At 38.4% G+C, this 19,350-nt stretch overlaps 1 protein-coding gene across 1 annotated transcript in view; it reads right to left on the minus strand.

Moving 5' to 3' along the window:
* The window catches only part of BBOF1 (basal body orientation factor 1), a 74,381-nt gene that overhangs the window by 714 nt on the left and 54,317 nt on the right, over window positions 1–19,350 (minus strand). Inside the window, exons 8-10 of the mRNA XM_036734314.1 lie at window positions 18,818–19,311; window positions 5,240–5,347; window positions 47–121 (exon numbers count right to left, since the gene is read on the minus strand). Of these exons, the coding sequence (XP_036590209.1) occupies window positions 47–121; window positions 5,240–5,347; window positions 18,818–19,311 (677 nt within the window). The remainder of the gene's footprint in view (window positions 1–46; window positions 122–5,239; window positions 5,348–18,817; window positions 19,312–19,350) is intronic.

The raw sequence follows: 19,350 nt of genomic DNA on the forward strand, positions 1-19,350 counted from the left end.
CACCCAGTTTAAACAAATCCTTGCTAACTGGCATCGAAGATCTTACCCCAAAGTGTCTTTGTTTTCAGTGGTGAGAGTAACATAGTCTGGAACTGGAGGGACTGATGATTTTGTGTGTTTCCTACAAAGGGAAAAAAAAAACAGATGGTATTCATTGTCTTTTTCCATGCTCTGTATTTCAGCTACATTCGCAAACTGCTAGATGAAGCACGATTTTCAGACAGCCAGACTACTAGAGTTATGAATCACAAGTAGCTGGGTTTTTGTTCTTGTTTTTTTTTTTAACCAGACCTGCCTGTGATTTCACTGGAGCTGATGGTGAGGGATGTAGTGCATTCCAGACACCGGGTACAGCCTGGGCAAAGGTAGAGATTAGAGATAGAATGTTAACGTGTGAGGAGCAATAAGAAGCCTAGTTTGACTAGAATGCAGAGTGTGTGAAGTAGAGTAAGAAATAAATAAGACTGGTCGGCCAGACTACAGACAGGTTATATAGGGTTTTAAAGGTCAAACAGGAGTTTTGTGTTTGATTTTTAGACATAGGGAGCGACTGGAGTTTATTGTGCAAAGAACTGACATGGTTCAACTTGTGCTTTGGTAATATCCCCCCAGTAACTATTTGGAGGATGAAGTGAAAGACTGAAGGCAGGGAGATCAATAAAGAAGGCTATTGTAAAAGCCCACATAAGAGGTAATAAGAGTCTGAACTAGGATAATGGCCATATGAGTGAAGAGAAGGGGTCAGATTGTGGATGAAGAATAAACAAGGTGTGGCAACTAATTGGATATATGGAATGAGAATAGAGTCAAGGAAGACTGAGGTTACAAATCTCAGTGATTGGAAGGAAATAGAGAAAGTCAGAAGAGATGTGGGCTGGGAAGAAGATGATGAGTTCTCTTTTAGACATGGTTTGAGATGCCTATGGGACACTGAAATGTCTAATAGACTATTGGCGAAATAAGACTGAAGCTCGGGGGGGTCATCTATGTAACCACAAGATGATTAAACCCTGGAGAGTTGATGAGGTCCCGGAGAGAGCTTAGAAATAAGAAAGTGTCCCAACACTGTGCCTTCAGGACACAGCCATTGTTAAGAGAGTAGGATGTGGAAGGTGGTCCAGCAAAGGACCCTAAGTAGGAGTCAGACAAACAAGAACAAAGGGAAACAAATACCACAAAAAACTAGCAGATGTTAAAGTGTCAAATGGAGCACAGAGGATAAAGACTGGGAAAATAGCATCCATTTGAAACTGGGGCGGGGGCGGGGTGGCAGTGCCCATCAGTTGGGAAATGGCTGAACAAAAATAGTGTACATGAATGTAACAGAATACTATTGGTGCTGTAAGAAATTATTAAAAAGATGTTTTCAGAGAAACCTGGGAAGGCCTGGATGATGCACAATGGAATAGAACAAAGAGAATAATACATCGACACTAAAAATAAACGACTTTGAAAGGCTCAAGAACTCTGATCGACTCAATAAACAATCATAATTCCAAGGGACTGATATTGAAGAATGCTGCCCACTTCCCAACAAAGAGGTGATGGACAAATGAGACATACATATGTTTTCTAGCATGGGCAATGTGGAAATTTATTTTGTTTGACAATGCATATGTTTCAATGTTTTTGGTTTTTATTGTTACTGTTCATGGCAGGGAGATGTGGGGGAGAAAATAAATTCTTGTTAATTGAAAAAATTAATTAAAAAAAAAGATGTCATTAGTAATTCTGGAAAGCAGTTTCAGTTGAATGATAAGCTTGAGCCAGACTGCTGGGTGTTGAGAAGTGATTGAGAAGACAGCAAGTTGAGGCAACAAGAGCAGATAACTTTTTCTGAGAGATTGCCTCTGAATGGGAGGAGAGAAGATCTTAGAAGACAAGAGCTTGAAAATATGGAAGGATCTACTGAGGTGTGAGATTTTTTTTAAGGATAGGGAGGCAGATGGATTTTTAGGCAAAAGAGGAGGCTCTGTAGATTAAGAGAAACTATAAATTAGAGAGAAGTTCTGTGATTTCTTCTAACACTTCAGCAAAAGCAAGTGTGTAGGTGGATGGTAGGAATAATCCATGGTTGGGGTTTATCAAGAACAAGCCATTGAAAGTGTTTAATATGAATGTATATGTATACCCTATATCAGATTGCACACCTTCTTGGGGAGGGACCAGGGGAGGGAGGGGGAGAAAATTTAGAACTCAAAAGTTTATGGAAGTGAATGTTCAAAACTAAAAATAATTTTAAAAAATAAGCTATGATAGGAAAAGGGACAAGCAATTCAAGTGTAGTAGTTGAACTGGTTAATTATACAATTGAACTTGGGAAGGTAGGAAAAGTGAAACTAGAGCCTGGGAGATGAGAGGGAAGGATGGATTAGAAATCACTGAGGCCAAAAAAAATACATTTAGGGTGATTCCACATAAGGGAACAGAGACAGTAAGTTCAAAGAATAGCTAATAGGCCACTTTGGCTAAAATAAAGAGGGTATAAAGGGAAATAACATGAAAGAAGTCTGAAGCTAGATCAAGCATGGGAGGTGGGTATGAGCATGCTGGGAACCCCCTGGAAAAGCAGGGGTTTACACCAGGGCCCAAGCGCTGGATCAGGAGTAGCACAGACAGGAGGGCAAGCTGGCAACACCACAATGTATACACTCAAGCAAAGGCTGAGAGCGAAGACAAAGACAACAGACAAATTGTAGAAGCCACACAAAACAGATACAGAACTGGAGCCATTCAAGCTATTAACAACAGCACTGGGAAACAGACTCCCATCCTTTGCTACTCTCCCACTCTCACTTTCTTCCTAAAGAGAAAAATGTTTTTCTTCAGAGTTTGTTTTGCTTTTTGTTTCACTGGTTTTTGTTTTGTTTTCCCCAAAATGTTATCTAAAAAAAATTAAAGTCAATAATTCCATTACTGATCTTTGTGTTTAATTACTAAATGCAAGTAGTTCCCTCCTCAGCAGCAAAGTAACTGCCCACTCAATGATCAGATGGGTACAGACTGCATCCCTCAAGTGGAACTTAAGTTCCTTGGGGGAAATGACCATCCTATGTCTTCCTATCCCCAGTACCTAGCTTAGTGTCTTAGACAGACTAGGTGCTTAATGTTGAGCTGAACTGAACTGGATTTAGATATGTGTTGTTGGGCTACTGGCCTCACTGTCGCAAGGTAATCTTTTTATTACTCCCCAACTGATTACCTATCTCACACTCTATTGCCGTTCCAAATCTCTCATCCATGCTTCCACATCTCGCTTTCACCTTCATTTTCTCAGCTGAGGAGGCTGCCTCTGATATAAGTTATACAGGTGCAACCATGTAAAACATTTCCATATTAGTCATTTTGGCTGCAGCATATTATTATAGCTCTAATTTTTTCTTTTGGAGGGGGGAAGGGCAATTGGGTTTAAGTGACTTGCCCAAGGTCACACAGCTAGTAAGTGTCAATCGTCTGAGGCCGGATTTGAACTCAGGTCTTCCTGACTCCAGGGCCGGTGCTCTATTCACTGCACCACCTAGCTGCCCCATGCAGCATATTATTAATAACAATTTGCACCTAAGAAGTAGTCTAAAACAGTGGTGTCAAATTCAAACAGAAATGGTCCAGGTCACATAATGACTTAGAAAACCACAAATCAACATTATCTATGTTATATTGAATTTTTATTTATTTTGTTAAACATTTCCCAACTACATTTTATTCTGACTTGGGCCTGAAAGACATCATCAAAGATGACTGGAAAATGAGGTAGTCCCATAGTCAGATTCAAGACTAAGGAAGAATAAGAAATGGACAGCCCCACTGCTACTTTGGTGCCACCAAATTGTTAAATACCTAGAGGGGAAGTCCTTAGTGATTGTATAGTTTATCCGTAGGAGATATATGAGAAGACAGTGGTAAGCACCACGTAGGATAGGAAGATATGTATGGCTTGTAAATCACACTAGTAGGGTTACCACTTGTAACAACAATGCTGCTAGCAGCTGCTATAGACTTGTAAGGCCAATAACACCAGCACACAGGAGGGCTGCTGGCACAGGTTCTTTGATCTGCTTTTCTAAGGAAAGCAACTTTAAAGGTTTGCAATCTCACTTCAATTAAACATACATATATCATTCACTTAGTTCAGGGGAAAAAGTCAGCACCCTGAACTTCAGAGAAAATATAAACAGAAATTACAAGCAGAAATTGTATAAACAGAGCAAGTAACACAAATCAGCAGACAAGGCTTCTGTCTGTCCATAGCAATACATACAGAGTTGACAGAAAGAGAAGCACCAACATCTGGGTTTTCAAAGCAGGGGGCTCCTTAACAGCTACCCAGAGTCTCATCTGGCCAAATCAAACCAATACTCTTCCAATGAGTGGCCCCCAAAGCAAAATGCTAACCTTCTAGTATATATAGGCTTCTTCAGGGTCAGAGGGTGTCACAATCATGTGATTTAGGCTTTCTTGTGACTTAAGCAGGTCAAAGACATGCCTCAATCAAAGGCACTCCTTAGTGCTGAGAAGAACTAGAACTCCAAAAGAAAAAACAGCAAAAAGTCCCACTTTGCTTGCCATTACACCACTACATAAATAAGGTCAGAGATCCATTGAAGAACTGAAGAAATGTTTGATTATTAAGCCTCAGAATCGTATGATTTAAGTGATACGCTGGAAGAAACTAAATTTGTGAAAATTAAGGATACAAAGTACCCATACTAAAACTTAATTTTTCTTGTCTATTTAAAAAATAAACACACACGCACACACACACACACGCACACACAAAATTAAGGTTATTTTGCGTCTTTTATCTTTATTACCAACTGGGCAAAAATCCTGACTTACTACACACACACAGACACAGACACACACACACACACACACACACACACACACACACACACACACGTATAAAAGAAAGAAAAATATATAAGAAAGGTTATTACCTTTCTTATTAAAGTTACATCTTTAGATATTTAGATATTTGGAATATCTAAACTTAAGTTTTCTCTTAATTTTTAATTTTTCTGTACATTTACTCTGTCTCCCTGATTTGGGGGGCGGGGAGGGGGCGTTAAAAGTTGTTACAGTTCTTTCAAGCCTCCTGAATACAACCCAGATACTTTATCCCCAACTTCACCCCTAAATGACAGTACACAGCTCATGCTCCCTACTCTTGTTTGGTTTCCAGGGGCTGACATAACTTGATCTTGAACTATTACCATTATCTGAAGCATTAGGGACTTACCTTGCAGAAAAACCATTCATTTTTGCAAAGAGTAACCTCAACACTTTTTCCTTCTGTTCCCACGTCAAGTCTCCAATATCCACATCCATTCCTTTTTTAATGTTTGTCCTGAATAATTACAAATAAAAACATTAGTGCAAGGTAAAACCAGCTAAAGGAAGCTTCTGAAGAAAAATGTAAAAATCTCTAAAAATACTGAGGCAGTAGAAAATAAGGATTTCATAACCATTGTGCTAAATGTATTTATTATGAGGTGTACACAAATCAACAGATGTTTTAAACAGAATCATTGGGCTGGAAATGACCTCAAAAAATTATCTAACCTCGTTAAGAGACTCACTGTCAAAGACATAAAGAACAATTTAAATAGCTTAAGGAATGAGAAGGAATGGCTGAGCTATGCCAACATAAGAAAAGTGATAATACAACCAAAGTTAGTTTATACTTTTAATTTTGTACCAACAAAATTATCAAAGGGACACTTTATAAAACTCATAAAATAACAAAATTAATTTGTAAAAAATAAAGATCTAGAATATCAAAGGAAACAACAAAAAGAGGTAGGGAACAAAGCAGGAATGGCACACTTCCAGACATCAAATTATATTATAAAACAATAGTCATCAAAACCATCCAATCTTGGATTTAAAAAATACAGGCAGAACAATGGAACGGGCTAGACAAGGGAGAATCAGAAATAATTCAACTCAATATCCCAGGGTTTGCTAAACCAGAAAACTTAAATTACTTAGGAAAGAGCTACCTATTTGATGAAAACTGCTGGGAAAACTGGAAAGCAGTTGCACAGAATTAAGCTTAGACCAGCACCTTACACTATATTCCACAATACATATATGTGACCTTAATATCAAAGATCATGCTAAAAAAAAAATTGGGCAACTAGGTGGCAAAGTGAATACAGTGCTGGGCCTGAAGTCAGAAAAACTCATCTTCCTGAGTTCCAATCTGGCCTCAAGTACTTATTAGCTGTGTGACCCTGAGCAAGTCACTTAACCCTGTTTGCCTCAGTTTTCTCATCTGTAAAATGTGCTGGAGAAGGAAACAGCAAGCCACTCCAGTATCTCTGCCAAAAAAAAAAACCAAATGGGGTCACAAAGCACGGACAGGACTGAAAACAACTCAACAACAAATAAATAATTAGAAGAGAAGATCACATACCTCTCATGTATTCATTAATTTCTTTTTTTATTTTTTGGAGGGGGGAAGGCAGGGCAATTGGGGTTAAGTGACTTGCCCAAGGTCACACAGCTGGTAAGCTTGTCAAGTGTCTGAGGCCAGATGTGAACTCAGGTCCTCCTGACTCCAGGGCCAGTGCTCTACGCACTGCGCCATCTAGCTGCCCCCCTCTCATGTATTCTTAAGTAAATGGAGGCAACTGGAGAAGATAAAACAGATAAAATTGATTATATTAGACTGAAAAACTTCTGCACAAACAAAATTGCTTGGGATAACAAGTGAAACAATCAAATGGAAAAATCTTAAAAATTATAAAATATCCAAGATAATAAACAATTAACAGATATTATAAGACCAAAAGACATTCCTCAATAGCTAAGTAGTCACCCCCTCTACTCAATAAACTCCAGAGGCTCCTTATTGCCTCCAGGACCAAATACAAAATGCTCTGTTTCGCATTTAAAGCCTTTCATAAGGGGTGCCCTCCTACCTTTCCAGTCTTCTTACACCTTACTTCCAAACACATACTCTTGGATCCAGTGAGACTGGCCTCCTGGCTATTCCACAAGCAACACAATCCATCTTTGGGCTCTGGGCATTTTCTCTGGTTGCCCCCCAAGCCTGGAATGTTGTCCCTCTTCAACTCTGCCTATTGCCTTCCTTGGCTTCCTTGAAGTGCCAACTAAAATCTCATCTTTTACAAGAAGCCTTTCCTAATCCCTCTTAACCCTAGTGTCTTCCCTCTGTTAATTATCTCCTCTTCATCCTGTACATACCTTGGTGGTATATTTTTGTTTGCATGTAGTTTCCTCCATTACATTATAAGCTCCTTGAGGATAGGGACTGTCTGTTGCCTCTCTTTGTAGCCTTAGCTCTTTACTGTGGTGTTTGGCACATTAACAGAGGTTCACTGATTGAATGACTGAGGATTCAGTCTCTACCCTTCCCCCTCAATGACCATGCCATCAAAGAGAGAGAATAGCAGACAGTATATCCAGCTGGGATGAGAGACTGGACCAGTAGGGAACAACATACTCAGCTTGGAGCAAGAGTAGTCACTGGAGAAGATACAGCTTTGAGGGAAGTGGAAGTGTAGGGGGAGAAAAACATCAAGGGAGGAAAAAATTCTCTAACTTGAGCATAATTCCCTCTTTAGGGCATGGCTCCGGACCGATTTTACAGATTGATCATTCAGCATCTTTGGTCATTTTTTCAGTTGTGTCCAACTTCTCATGACCCCATATGGAGTTTTATTGGCAAAGATACTGGAGCAGTTTGCCATTTCCTTCTCTACCTCACTTCGCAGATGAGGAACAAGATGACTTGCCCAAGGTCACATGGCTAGTAAGTGAGGCTGGGTTTGAACTTAGGTCTTCCTAATTCCAGGACCAGCGCTCTAAGCATTGCACCACCTAGTTGCCCCTAACATCGTAAGTTGTTCAATTGTGTTTGACTCATCATGCCAAATTTGGGGTTTTGTTGGCAAAGATATTGGAGTGGCTTGCCTTTTCCTTCTCCAGCTCATTTTACAGATGAGGAACTGAGGCAAACAGGGTTTAGTGACTTGCCCAGAGTCACTTAACTAGTAAGCATCTGAGGCCAGATTTGACCTCAAGATGAGTCTTCCTGCAGAAAATTGGGAAAGAATTTTTACAGCCAATGTCTCTGATAAAGGCCTTATCTCTAAAATATGCAGGGAAATGAGTCAAATTTATAGGAATACAAGTCACTTCCCAACTGAAAAATGGTCAAATGATATGAACAGGCAGTTTTCAGAGGAAGAAATTAAAGCTCTCTATAGTCATATAAAAATTCTCTAAATCACCATTGATTAAAGAAATACAAATCAAAAAAACTCTTAGGTACCACATCTCTCCTGTCAGGTTGGCTAACGTGACAAAACAGGAAAATGATAAATGCTGCAGAGGATGTGGGAAAATTGGAACACTGTTACATTGCTGGTGGAGTTGTGAACTGATGCAGCCATTCTGGACAGCAATTTGGAACTATGCCCAAAGGGCTATAAAAATGTGCACACCCTTTAACCCAGCAATACCACTTCTAAGGCTGTTTCCCAAAGAGATCACTCAAGTGGGAAAGGGACCCATAAGTACAAAAATATTTATAGCAGCCCTTTTTGTGGTGGCAAAGAATTGGAAATCAAGGGGATGCCCATCAATTGGGGAATGGCTAAACAAATTGTGGTATATGAATGTAATGGAATACTATTGTGCTGTAAGAAATGAGAAACAGATGGACTTCACAATAACCTGGAAAGACTTAACGTGATCTGATGCTGAGTGAGGGAAGCAGAACCAGGAGAACATTATACATGATTACAGACACACAGTATCTGTGATGACTAATTTTGTTAGACTTGGCTCTTCTCAGCAACGCAAGGTTCTAAAAGAGCTCTAAAAGACTCATGATGGAAAAAGCTGTGCACATCCAGAAAAAGAATTATGGAGTCTGAATGCAGATTGAGGCACACTATTTGCTCTCTTTTTTCCTTGTTTTTTGGTTTTGTTTCTTCTTTCTTGTGATCCATTCCATTGGTTATAATTCTTCTTTACAACTTGACTATTGTGTAAATAAGTTTAATGTGAAAGTATATGGAGAACCTATATTGGATTACATGCTGCCTTGGGGGGGAGGGAGGAGGAGGAGAAAATTTGGAACTCAAAAACTTGTGGAACTGAGTGTTATATACTAAAAATAAAAAAAAATAATTAAAAAAAGATGAGTCTTCCCCACTTCTAGTCCAGCACTCTATCTAGCTGCCCACCTCACAGCTTAACTGCTATTTTTACATATATAGGCCCAGTCTTTCAGCCGATCACAAATTTGAATCTTTCAGCCAATCACAAATGTTTCCTCTGTGGCATCATCTGTCTTTATCCAAAGGTTGAAACTATATAACCTATTGCAAAATCTTGAAGGACTTATTCACATATTAATAGGAAAATTTTTAACAAATAGTACTCCACTGATTAACTGATTCAATTGAGGACTCTGGGCCATTAATGGGGGAAATGGTGGAAACCCCACTCTTATGCTGGTAATACAAGATGACAGACATAACTGGTGATCGCAGTGGATGTGAAGAGGAGGGAACAGGTAGATGTAAGAGATGTTACAGAGGTAGAAATGTCAGTATTTGGTGCCTGATCATAGATGTGTATGGAAAAGAAGAGGAAAGAATCCAAGTTGATGTCAATGTTATCAGCCTGAAGAACTGCATGAACAGTGATATCATCAACATATAAGGATGTTAGGGGAGAACTATATGTTGTAGACAAAGTGACCACCTATATGATTTTCCTCATGTGGGAGCTCCCTATATTAAGGAAATCCCAGGTCCAGTTTCTACTGCTATCCTGATCCCTAGGAAAAGCAAGTTTCAGGAATAAAGTGATAAGCTCACTTATGGACATATTAAATTTGAAATTCAAATGAGATACCCAATTGGAGAAACTTAACGGGGAAATGGAAATATTGTTAGGAATAGACTTGGGGGTCACTGGAGATCACCAAGAGAGAAAGACAACGGAACCTTGGGGGGAACCATCATTTAAGGAATGGGAAGATAAGGCTAAAGAACCATAAAAAAGCAGTATTACAGAAACCAAGAGAGGAGTGAGGATCATGAAGAAAGGAGTGTTCCACAGTGTCAAATGCAGGAAGAAGGTTAATGTCTAAAAAAACATAAGACCAGATCTTGGTCACTAGTTACCTTGGAGAAAGCAATGTCAGTACAATGGTGAAGACAAAAGCCAGGAGTGCAAAGGCTGATAAAGTAAGTAGGTGGTAACAGAAGCAATCAATAAAAACCACTCCTCTTAGACGTTTACCATCTTGAGTTAGGGAAGGGGGAGTAAGGGCAATAATTTGAGGGGCTATCAAGACTAAGGATAGGGCTTTTTTGGTTTTTGTTAGATTAAGAGAAACCTGGAAGCCTCACTGTTGATACAGAGGAAGGAAGAAGGTAAGAGAGGGGAAACGGAAGATAAGAGAGGGATAGGAATGATTGATGGTGCAAAGTCCCAGAGGAAATAGGTGGTAAGGAGGTAAGGTTAGCCTGGAGAGGATGAGTGAAGTCTTAACGTCTGTTAAAAAAGCAGTGGGCAGAAATGTGGACTGGTTTAATCTGTCAGCAACATACAGAAGCATATACTGAGAAATCAAGGTAGAAAAGGGCATCAGCTATTAGGATACTTTGCTTTTAGAAAAGATGTTTTTAACTTTAAAATGTCAATTTATACAATGTAGGCAAAAGATTTAAAGAAGGTAGGGATTACTCTTACTTTCTAATGAGCAGATTTCCTATTATGACTTGTATCCTTTGTCTCAGGGAAACAAAGGGGCAAGGCTGAGACGCACACCTGTACGTAAAATCTCACCCTCACTCTTGACCTCTCCCGTAGTTTCATAAGGGTCTCAAATTTACACCTGAGTGATCACTGTCAATCCCATTACTCCTGGAATGCACTCCCTCCTCACATTTGTCCTGTACAATCCCTAGCTGCCTTCAGAGTTCAGCTCAACTCCACATTCTATGGAAGTTCATCCAATCCTGTAGTTGCTCATTGGGTCATCGATTTAAAGACAGATTTAAAGAGGAAATGGAAAAAAAAAACTCTATGTGCTATAAGTTTGAAGGAAATGTTTTCTCCCCAGAATAAGAAGTCTTGGAGGTCAAAGAAAAGGAATAATAGGGTTGTATAAATAGACTCTGGGCAGCTAGGTGGCGCCGTGGATAGAGCGCTGGGCCTGAAGTCATCTTCCTAAATTCAAATCTGGCCTCAGACACGCAGTAGCTGACCCTGGGCAAGTCACGTAACTGTTTGCCTCAGTTTCCTCATCTGTTGTTTGTCCTTTGTTCTTGAAGAGGATGATGACTTCAGGAAAGTGATGCCATGATTTGCAAGTGAATTAGATTTAAGTGAGGGAGGGCTGTGCAAAGTCACCAACCTCACTCCATCTGAGTCCAGCAGCAATATATAGATCAGGAGACAGACCTGGATGCAGGGGGAGACCTTGGTCTTTTTTAAGCTAAGGTCTTTAACAGGTCGAGGCCTGTCTGAGCACATGGCAGAGGAGGAGGGGGAGAGGAGGGGATGACTAATAGGCAGAATGAGATACAAATTTTTGACATGGTCAATGCAAAACGTTTTGCTTGAGGAGGCTTATTTGCTACAAGAATATAGTTTTTCTTTTTCTTTTCCTAATGGGGGGAGGGGACAAGGGTGAGAAGGAGAAAAAATAAACATTTCTAATTGAAAAAATAAAGTTTATTTTCAAAAAATGTATTACACTAATTCTGACTCTGTCACACTTCTGCTCAAGTCATTTGCTTTTGTTCTCATTGATTTATTATAAGCATGATTCACAGGTGAGGAAAAAGAGGGATATATATGCTGTTGTTGTTGTTCAGTCGTGTCTGACTCTTTATGACCCCATTTTGGGGATTTTCTTGGCAAAGACACTGCAGTGGTTTGCCATGACTTGGCCTAGAGTCACAAAGCTAGTGTCTGAGGCCAGATTTGAACTCATGAAGAGGAGTTTTTCTGATTCCAAAACCAGATGGTCTATCCACAGCAAAAATAATACTCGGTTAGAATAACTGGCTGGCTTTAATCCTAAAGGCAATTTAAAGGTCCCTCAGGTCGAAGTGCTCTCATCCTAATAATAATAACCAGTATTTATGTAGACATTTACAAAATTATCTCAAATGATCCTTATAACAACCCTGGGAGGTATATGTTTATTAACCTAATTTTACAGTTGAGGAAACTGAGGTAAACAAGGTTAAGTGACTTGCCTAGGGTCATATAGCTAGTAAATGTCTGAGAATGGATTTGAAATCAGGTTCTCCTGACTCCAGACTCAGTATTCTATCCATTGCTACTTAGCTGTTTCTGCTATGCTTTGCTAATTTACAGAGTTTATATTACATGAAAAATCAGGAATAAATCACTATCATTCTGAACCCCTAGTTGGCAAATTTCTAACATTCAGGCAAAGGTTTGGCTCTTCACCTTAATTTACAATTATATTATCTCTAGCACACCTGACTTCTTTGTGATTAAGGCAAAATCCAGGTTACCTGAAACATTTACATAAAGAAACAGCCTTGAGATGCTTACACTGGTCCTCCTCAATCTTTCCTTCCCTTCTCTATTTCTCTCTCTCTCTTCTCCCCCCTTCCGCGCCCCCCCCCCCCACCTTTTTACCTGTTGCCCTGGGCCAAAGACTTTCCATTTGCGCTCTTGGAGTCTCATTCCTTACTCTCTATTGCCAGAACCTAGAAATCTCCTCCCTCACCTGTAAAATGAGCTGGAGAAGGAAATGGCAAACCACTGGTGTATCTTTGCCAAGAAATCCCCAAATAGGGTCAAGGATAGTGGAACATGACTAAACAAAGACAACTATTTTTTATTCAGCAACAAGATAAACCCACTGATTCTATCATCTATCTTGAAGGAGTCCTTCAAGTCCTACCTGGATATTCTGATGGGATCAACTAAAGAAAACATCCTCACCAGAATTAACCTGAACTTTGACAACAAGGTTAACAAGTTGGACTCTAACCCTAATCCTTTTAGATAAATATATAGATACGTGTGTATATATCTCCCCTAGTTCTGCTGGAGTTCCTAACCGCTAGGCAAATGCCCATCAACTGATGCTAATTAAGCTTTTAAATCTTCTAGCCTTGCCTTTTAATTTACTGACCTTCAATCAAACAGACCAAGATGAAGAAATTACTCTCCAGGAGGATTTCAGGACCTCTGGGTTTGAGGAATTCCCCAATACTCTACAGATGAAGAAATAAGGCCAGGAGAAGTTAACCAGGATTTGATCCCTGGATTTCCCAACTCCAAAGCCTGAGCTTTTTCCTCCTTACTAGACAGTCTCTCCATTATCCCCAGCTGTTAATGCCCTCCTTGGAAATTATTTTGTATTTAATTTTCTATGTACATAATGTTTTCCCCAATATAGTGTAAATTCTTCAGGGCCAGAGATTACTCCATTTGAGTCAATCAGTCAAAAACTATTGTTGTTCAGTTGTGTCTAACTCTTTGTGAACCCATTTGGCGTTTTCCTGAGAAAGATGCCAGAGTGGTTTGCCATTTGTTTCTCCAGCTCATATTACAGATGAGGAAACTGAGGCAAAAAGGGTGAAGTGACTTGCCCAGGGTCACACAGCTAGTGTCTGAGGTCAGTTGTGAACTCAGGAAGAGGAGTCTCCCTGACTCCAGGCCTGGGACTCTATCCACTATGTCATGTAGCTACCTCAAGGTTAAAGTGTAATCACTAGAAATAGTTTCAAGAGGAGAAATTATAATTTGTTCATACATAGTTATTTGCAGAATTAAACAGCAAAGGCAGGATTGTAACCCAGGTTCTATGACTCCAGGGACAGTTCTCTTTCTATTGTACCACATAAATGATCTTATTCTGATGGGGTGCTTGTGCTTGGACCCTAATTCTAACATCACATTTCTCCTTAGCCTCTGCTTGGGTGCCTGTGCCTGAACTCCAGTTCTAAAATTACATCTCTCCCTAGCTTCAAAGCATTGGTCCTAGCAGTCTCTCTCCAGTTCAAGGGCAACATGCCTTAGCAAATAACAGCTAGTTCTCAAAATATATTCTCTCCCAGGCAGTCTCTCTCTAGCTAAAGGGCAGCGTGCCCCAACTAACTTATCTGTGCTTCTTCCTCAGTGAGCAGCTATGCCCAATTATAGATTGATTCCAGATGTTGATAACTGACTGTACTCTGAGTCATAACCATATTTACTATTTACTGACCTTTCTAACATGTATCCCAGACATAGTATTTTGTCTAACAAGATACTAGATGAGAAACTATGTAGAGATTCCTCTTTAGCCCCAACCAACAGTGAACTCAGTGACGTTTCACAGTAAAAATCATGCCCTTAGTTACCCCATTGTGGGCTATTTCCTAGAGAACTCTGGGTAATATGTCTTCGCAGTAGATACTAAATGTGCATGTTCCTTTAAGAACCAAACACTCCTTAACCATGCCTTAACCACTCCCTAATCCCACCCCAAAACACCCAACTGACATGTTCCCCTCTTTAATCCCCTAAAAGCTTCTATAAAAATTCCCCCTGAACCTCTTTATAGTTTCAGGTTCCCTAAGAACTCTTGCCCACTGTAAAGCGTAATAAATCTTTGCCTCCTTGACTTAAAGAATGCTTGGGTCCTCGAATTCATTCTAGGCGGTCTGGCCCTGGGAACTTTGGTTTGGGATCCCTGCAGCCCTGGGTTTCTTTTCCCCCTCAACAATTCCTTAAAAAAGAGGGGGAAAAGAACTAGAAGGGATTAACAAGCAAATTGTATCAAACAGCTGAAGAACAAAGGATTCCTATGCTATATAAACTTTTTTCAAAAACTGAGAAGCATTCTAATCCACTTCTTTTTATAAGAAAAATACAGCCCTGATGCCCAAAATGGAAAAGCATCAGCTAAAGAATATCACTAATGAATATTGATATAAAAATATCAAATAAAATACTGACAGAATACAGCCATATAGTTTTAAAATTCATTACACTTCAAGTTGCAGTTATAAAGAAACTGAAAAATGGGTCAAAATTAGGAAAAATAATTTAGCATAATAGAGAGGAAGAAAAAGCCTCTGATTAAATAAACTACTTATTTACCATAAAAACACTTAAAAGGATAAGAATGGCAGGATTCTACTTAACATATTTGAAAAAATCATTTATTAGAAACCAAAAGCAATGTTAGCTTTCCAACAAAAAACACAATATAAAGCCTTCTCTCACCACTGCTATTTAATATGGTTCTTGAAATGTTAGTTACAAAAATAAGACAAGAAAAATAAATTAAAAGAATAATCACCGGAAAAGAGAAGACTAAAACATTATCTTGTGAAAGAGAAGCTGTTTTGTATAGAAAACTCAAGGAAATCAAACAAATTAATTGAGAAAATGAGTAAAATAGTACAATATAAAACCAACTCACAAAATTTATCAGCATTTTCATATATCATTAACAAAAGCCAGGAAAAGGGACAGAAAGAGTAGTACCATTTAAAATAAACAATATCTATTATCTGGGAATTAACTTACCAAAATACGCATATACTTATATATGTACATGTATATAAGTACAAAACAACTTTCACAGAAACAAAGGAAACCTAAATTACTGGAGAAGTATTTAGTGTCCATGGTTGTATTATAGTAATATAATAAAAATGACAGTAAAAATTTAATATATAGATTTAAGATTTTTAGGAATCAAAATACCAGTAGAATATTTCACAAAATGAGATTAAAAACCCACCAAAATTCACATCAAAGAACAAAAGGTAAAGAATATCTATCAATAATGGCTGGGAAAGGGGGTGGGAGTGGGAAGGTAAGAAAGGATGGAGATGCATTGCCAGAGCTAAAATTACACTCTAAAGTCCTAATTATCAAAATTATCCAATGTTTGATTTAAAACAACAAATAAACAGAAAAGCGGCTGAATAGAACAGATTACATAAACAAGATTTAGAACAAAATGTTTATGATAAACTTCAAAACATGAAAATCTCTGGTGAAAGAATTATTCATTATCTTATTTCACATGCCATAATAAATTCTAAATACATCAATGATCTCAATATAAAGAAAAATCAATGACAAGCACATTTACAGAGTAGCTCTTTAAGGTTACAAGACTCTTAACAGATATATTCTCTCATTTGATCCTCACAACAACTTTGTGAAGGAGGTGTTGTCATCCCCATTTTACAAATGAGGAAACTGAGGCAAAAGGCAGGTTAAATGATTTGCCCAAGGTCACACAGCTAGAAAGTGTAGAGAGCCAGATTTAAATTTTGGTCTTCCAGACTCCAGGCCTTAGGCTCTATCCATTGCGCCACCTAGCTGCCTCAATGTAAAGTTACACGATAAAACATTTAAAATGGAAATGCAGTGTTATATCTTTCATAACTGTGAATTATGAGGCTAATTCTTGATAAGGCTAATGCTTAGCTAGCTTTTATCTAAAGGAAATCATGAGACAAAACCTGATAAATCTGAATAGATTAAATAAAATGCTTCTGCATATTTAAAAGCAATACTTCCAGAATAAGAATCAAAGGTAGAGATTAGATAAAAAATCTTTACATTAAAAAATGTTGCTGATAAAATTCTGAGAACTAGAATCTCTAAGGAATTGGCACAAATTTACAAAAGATCCAATCTCCAAAAGATAAGAATGAACAGGCAGTTTTCAAAAGAAGAAATTAGACTATCAAGCTACTTTTAAAAGTATTGAAAATCACTAATAATCATAGAAATGCAAAACATCCCTGAGATATCCCCTTAAACCCATTAACTTGGCAAAGACAGTATGAAACGATCAATTCAATGTTGGTATGGTTAGGAAAAAAACAAACAATTCACTCTCTAATAGGCTGCCTGTGGAGCTGTGAACTGTTTTGATCTTTTGGGGAACGAAATGAAATTATTATTACAGTAATAGTTATGAAAATGTTCATGTCCTTTGATCCACTGCTTAAACCAGAAGGGACTGTTGATAAGAGAAAAAGGTCCTGTCTACACAAAAATATTCCTAGTAGTACTATTTGTAATAGCAAAAAACTGGAAACTGGTAAGTCCAATGATTGCAAAATTGTTTAATACATGAATGTGACAGAATGTTAATGTGCTATATACTCAAGCATTGATATGGACCTGTGATCTCTTCAACGTGGATATTTTCTCCACCAAAACAGACCACAAACTATCACAAGCCTACTCATCTATTTCCCTTACGTTTACCACTGGGGTTTTATTCAACACGCTTGTGGGGGGAGGGGAGGGAGGAAGGGTCTTCTTGACTGCTTTTTTTCTTTAAAAAAATAAAAGACTAGATTTCCCTATCTTACGCAGGCTGGAAGCACAGGGGCTACTCATGGTCCAATTCTACCATCGTCAGCACAGGAGCTCTGGCCTGCTCCGTTTCTGACCTGAGCCTCTCCATCATTTTTTGGGCTACCTAGTCACCTCCAGCTCCCAGGTGCACATCCTGTCAAGGCTGAACTTAGGGCACACACCAGACTAGAAAAGCCCATTGCAGCTCAAAATTACAGAGCTCAAAAGATTCCCTAGTCTCAGCCTCCCATGGGAGTTGATTTTTCTTTCATAAGGATTCTATTGGATCATAGTAGCTGTTCTTTGAGGATGAAAAATATGTAGAATAAAAAGAAATATGGTCAGACTTATGTGAAAGTGATAAAGAGAGAAGAAAACAGAATGAAGAGAATAATATATACACTGACTAAAAGGTAAATAAAAACACTAAACAGGAAAAAAAATTCATGTTAAATACATAGGATAATTTTGCTACTGTCTTGTTAAAATTAATCTGGCTTTTGCTTTTGGGTAAATAAAAGAAGCATACAATTGATTACATGTATAATCATTTACAGTCACAGTTATTTTCTGCTTTCAGTATCTTCTTTCTTGTTCATATATCTGAACAGTTTTGGAAACAGAATCAAAATATGTTCATTTTAAAAAGAGGTAATAGTTGACATGCCATAATAAAAATTTTAAAGCAGTATAAAAAGCAAACATTACAACATGAAAATCAAAATTAATTACCCAAGACTTCTTCCTCTGGCACCCTAGCCTGCCTCTGATATCTTGTAACATGTGTTGCTATCTTACCTTGCTGTTTATTTTTGTTTATATTTAGCTGGGAAGCCAACTAAATTGTAAGGTCCTTGAGACACGGACCATTTCATATTGCTGTTTCAATAAAAGGGAAGGCATATATAACCATGAATCTGTTGTGTAATAATAGTACCATCACAAATTCCTACGTATTAGAAGGTGGTAAAAGAATTATATAATGTTTGGGATCCTGGATCTCCACCTTATCTTTAAGACAAAGTGACAGAACAGTGCTGTTTTTCACTTGAAGCAGATATAAAATATGAAAGGACATTTGGTTAAGAAGTTTGGCATATACTAGTAACTAACTAAAAAGTTAGGCTCATGATTACTGATAGCCTCTAAAGCTTTCTCTTACAATTAGTGTTGGAACACTTAGAGTCTTTTAAAGACCATCCTCCAAGAAAATTCATTCTAATAAACTGGCGTACAGATCACAAAGGGAAGGGAGCATAAGGATTTAAATTTTCAACCAAGAAGATAACTAATCCTGCTACATGATTCACAACAGGCTTCAGTATTCACATATTTCCTACTCTGGCATGTTCTTAAATTAGATATAATTAAAGAGGACTTTTAAGAATTCTAATCTTTTAACTATAGTACGCAAATATATAATAGCACATAGGATGTTATATTAAAGAATTATTCATACCATTTCTCTGCCTCCCTAAGATCTTGGTTTACACTATTGGTGCTGTGGACTCTGCCATCAAATGTCCGGATTCTGGGATACTCCGTTCTTCCTGCATAAGCCTCTCTCATTTTCAGATTAAAAGCTGCTTGTGCCATCTGCTTGTAATCCTTCCTGCTAAGACTGATTTGTTGCTTCACTTGGTACAAAGCATCAAGGAAGAACCTCTCCACTTCGGTTCGCTCATCCAGGATGTTCTTGGCCAACTTCTTCACTCGATTCATCTCTCTGTCCTTCATCTGAAGAACCTGTTCCAGTTTGTCGATTTCCACCCGGCCTGCCTGGTTCTCTATAAATGCTTGCTCCTGAATTTTTTTAATTTCAGTCTCAAATTCAGCAGTCATGTAACCCAGGGTTGTCTCCAGTTTTTCCACTTTCTTCTGAAGACACTGAATCTGGTCTCTGTGCTCAGTAATTTGCATAATCTTTTCCCTAACCAACAGTTCGTTGGTTTCCTAAAGCAGAATGAAAAACAGTTCAGGTTTTTTATTTTC

Source organism: Trichosurus vulpecula, chromosome 8 (assembly GCF_011100635.1).
Source record: "Trichosurus vulpecula isolate mTriVul1 chromosome 8, mTriVul1.pri, whole genome shotgun sequence".
Lineage (NCBI taxonomy): Eukaryota > Metazoa > Chordata > Mammalia > Diprotodontia > Phalangeridae > Trichosurus > Trichosurus vulpecula.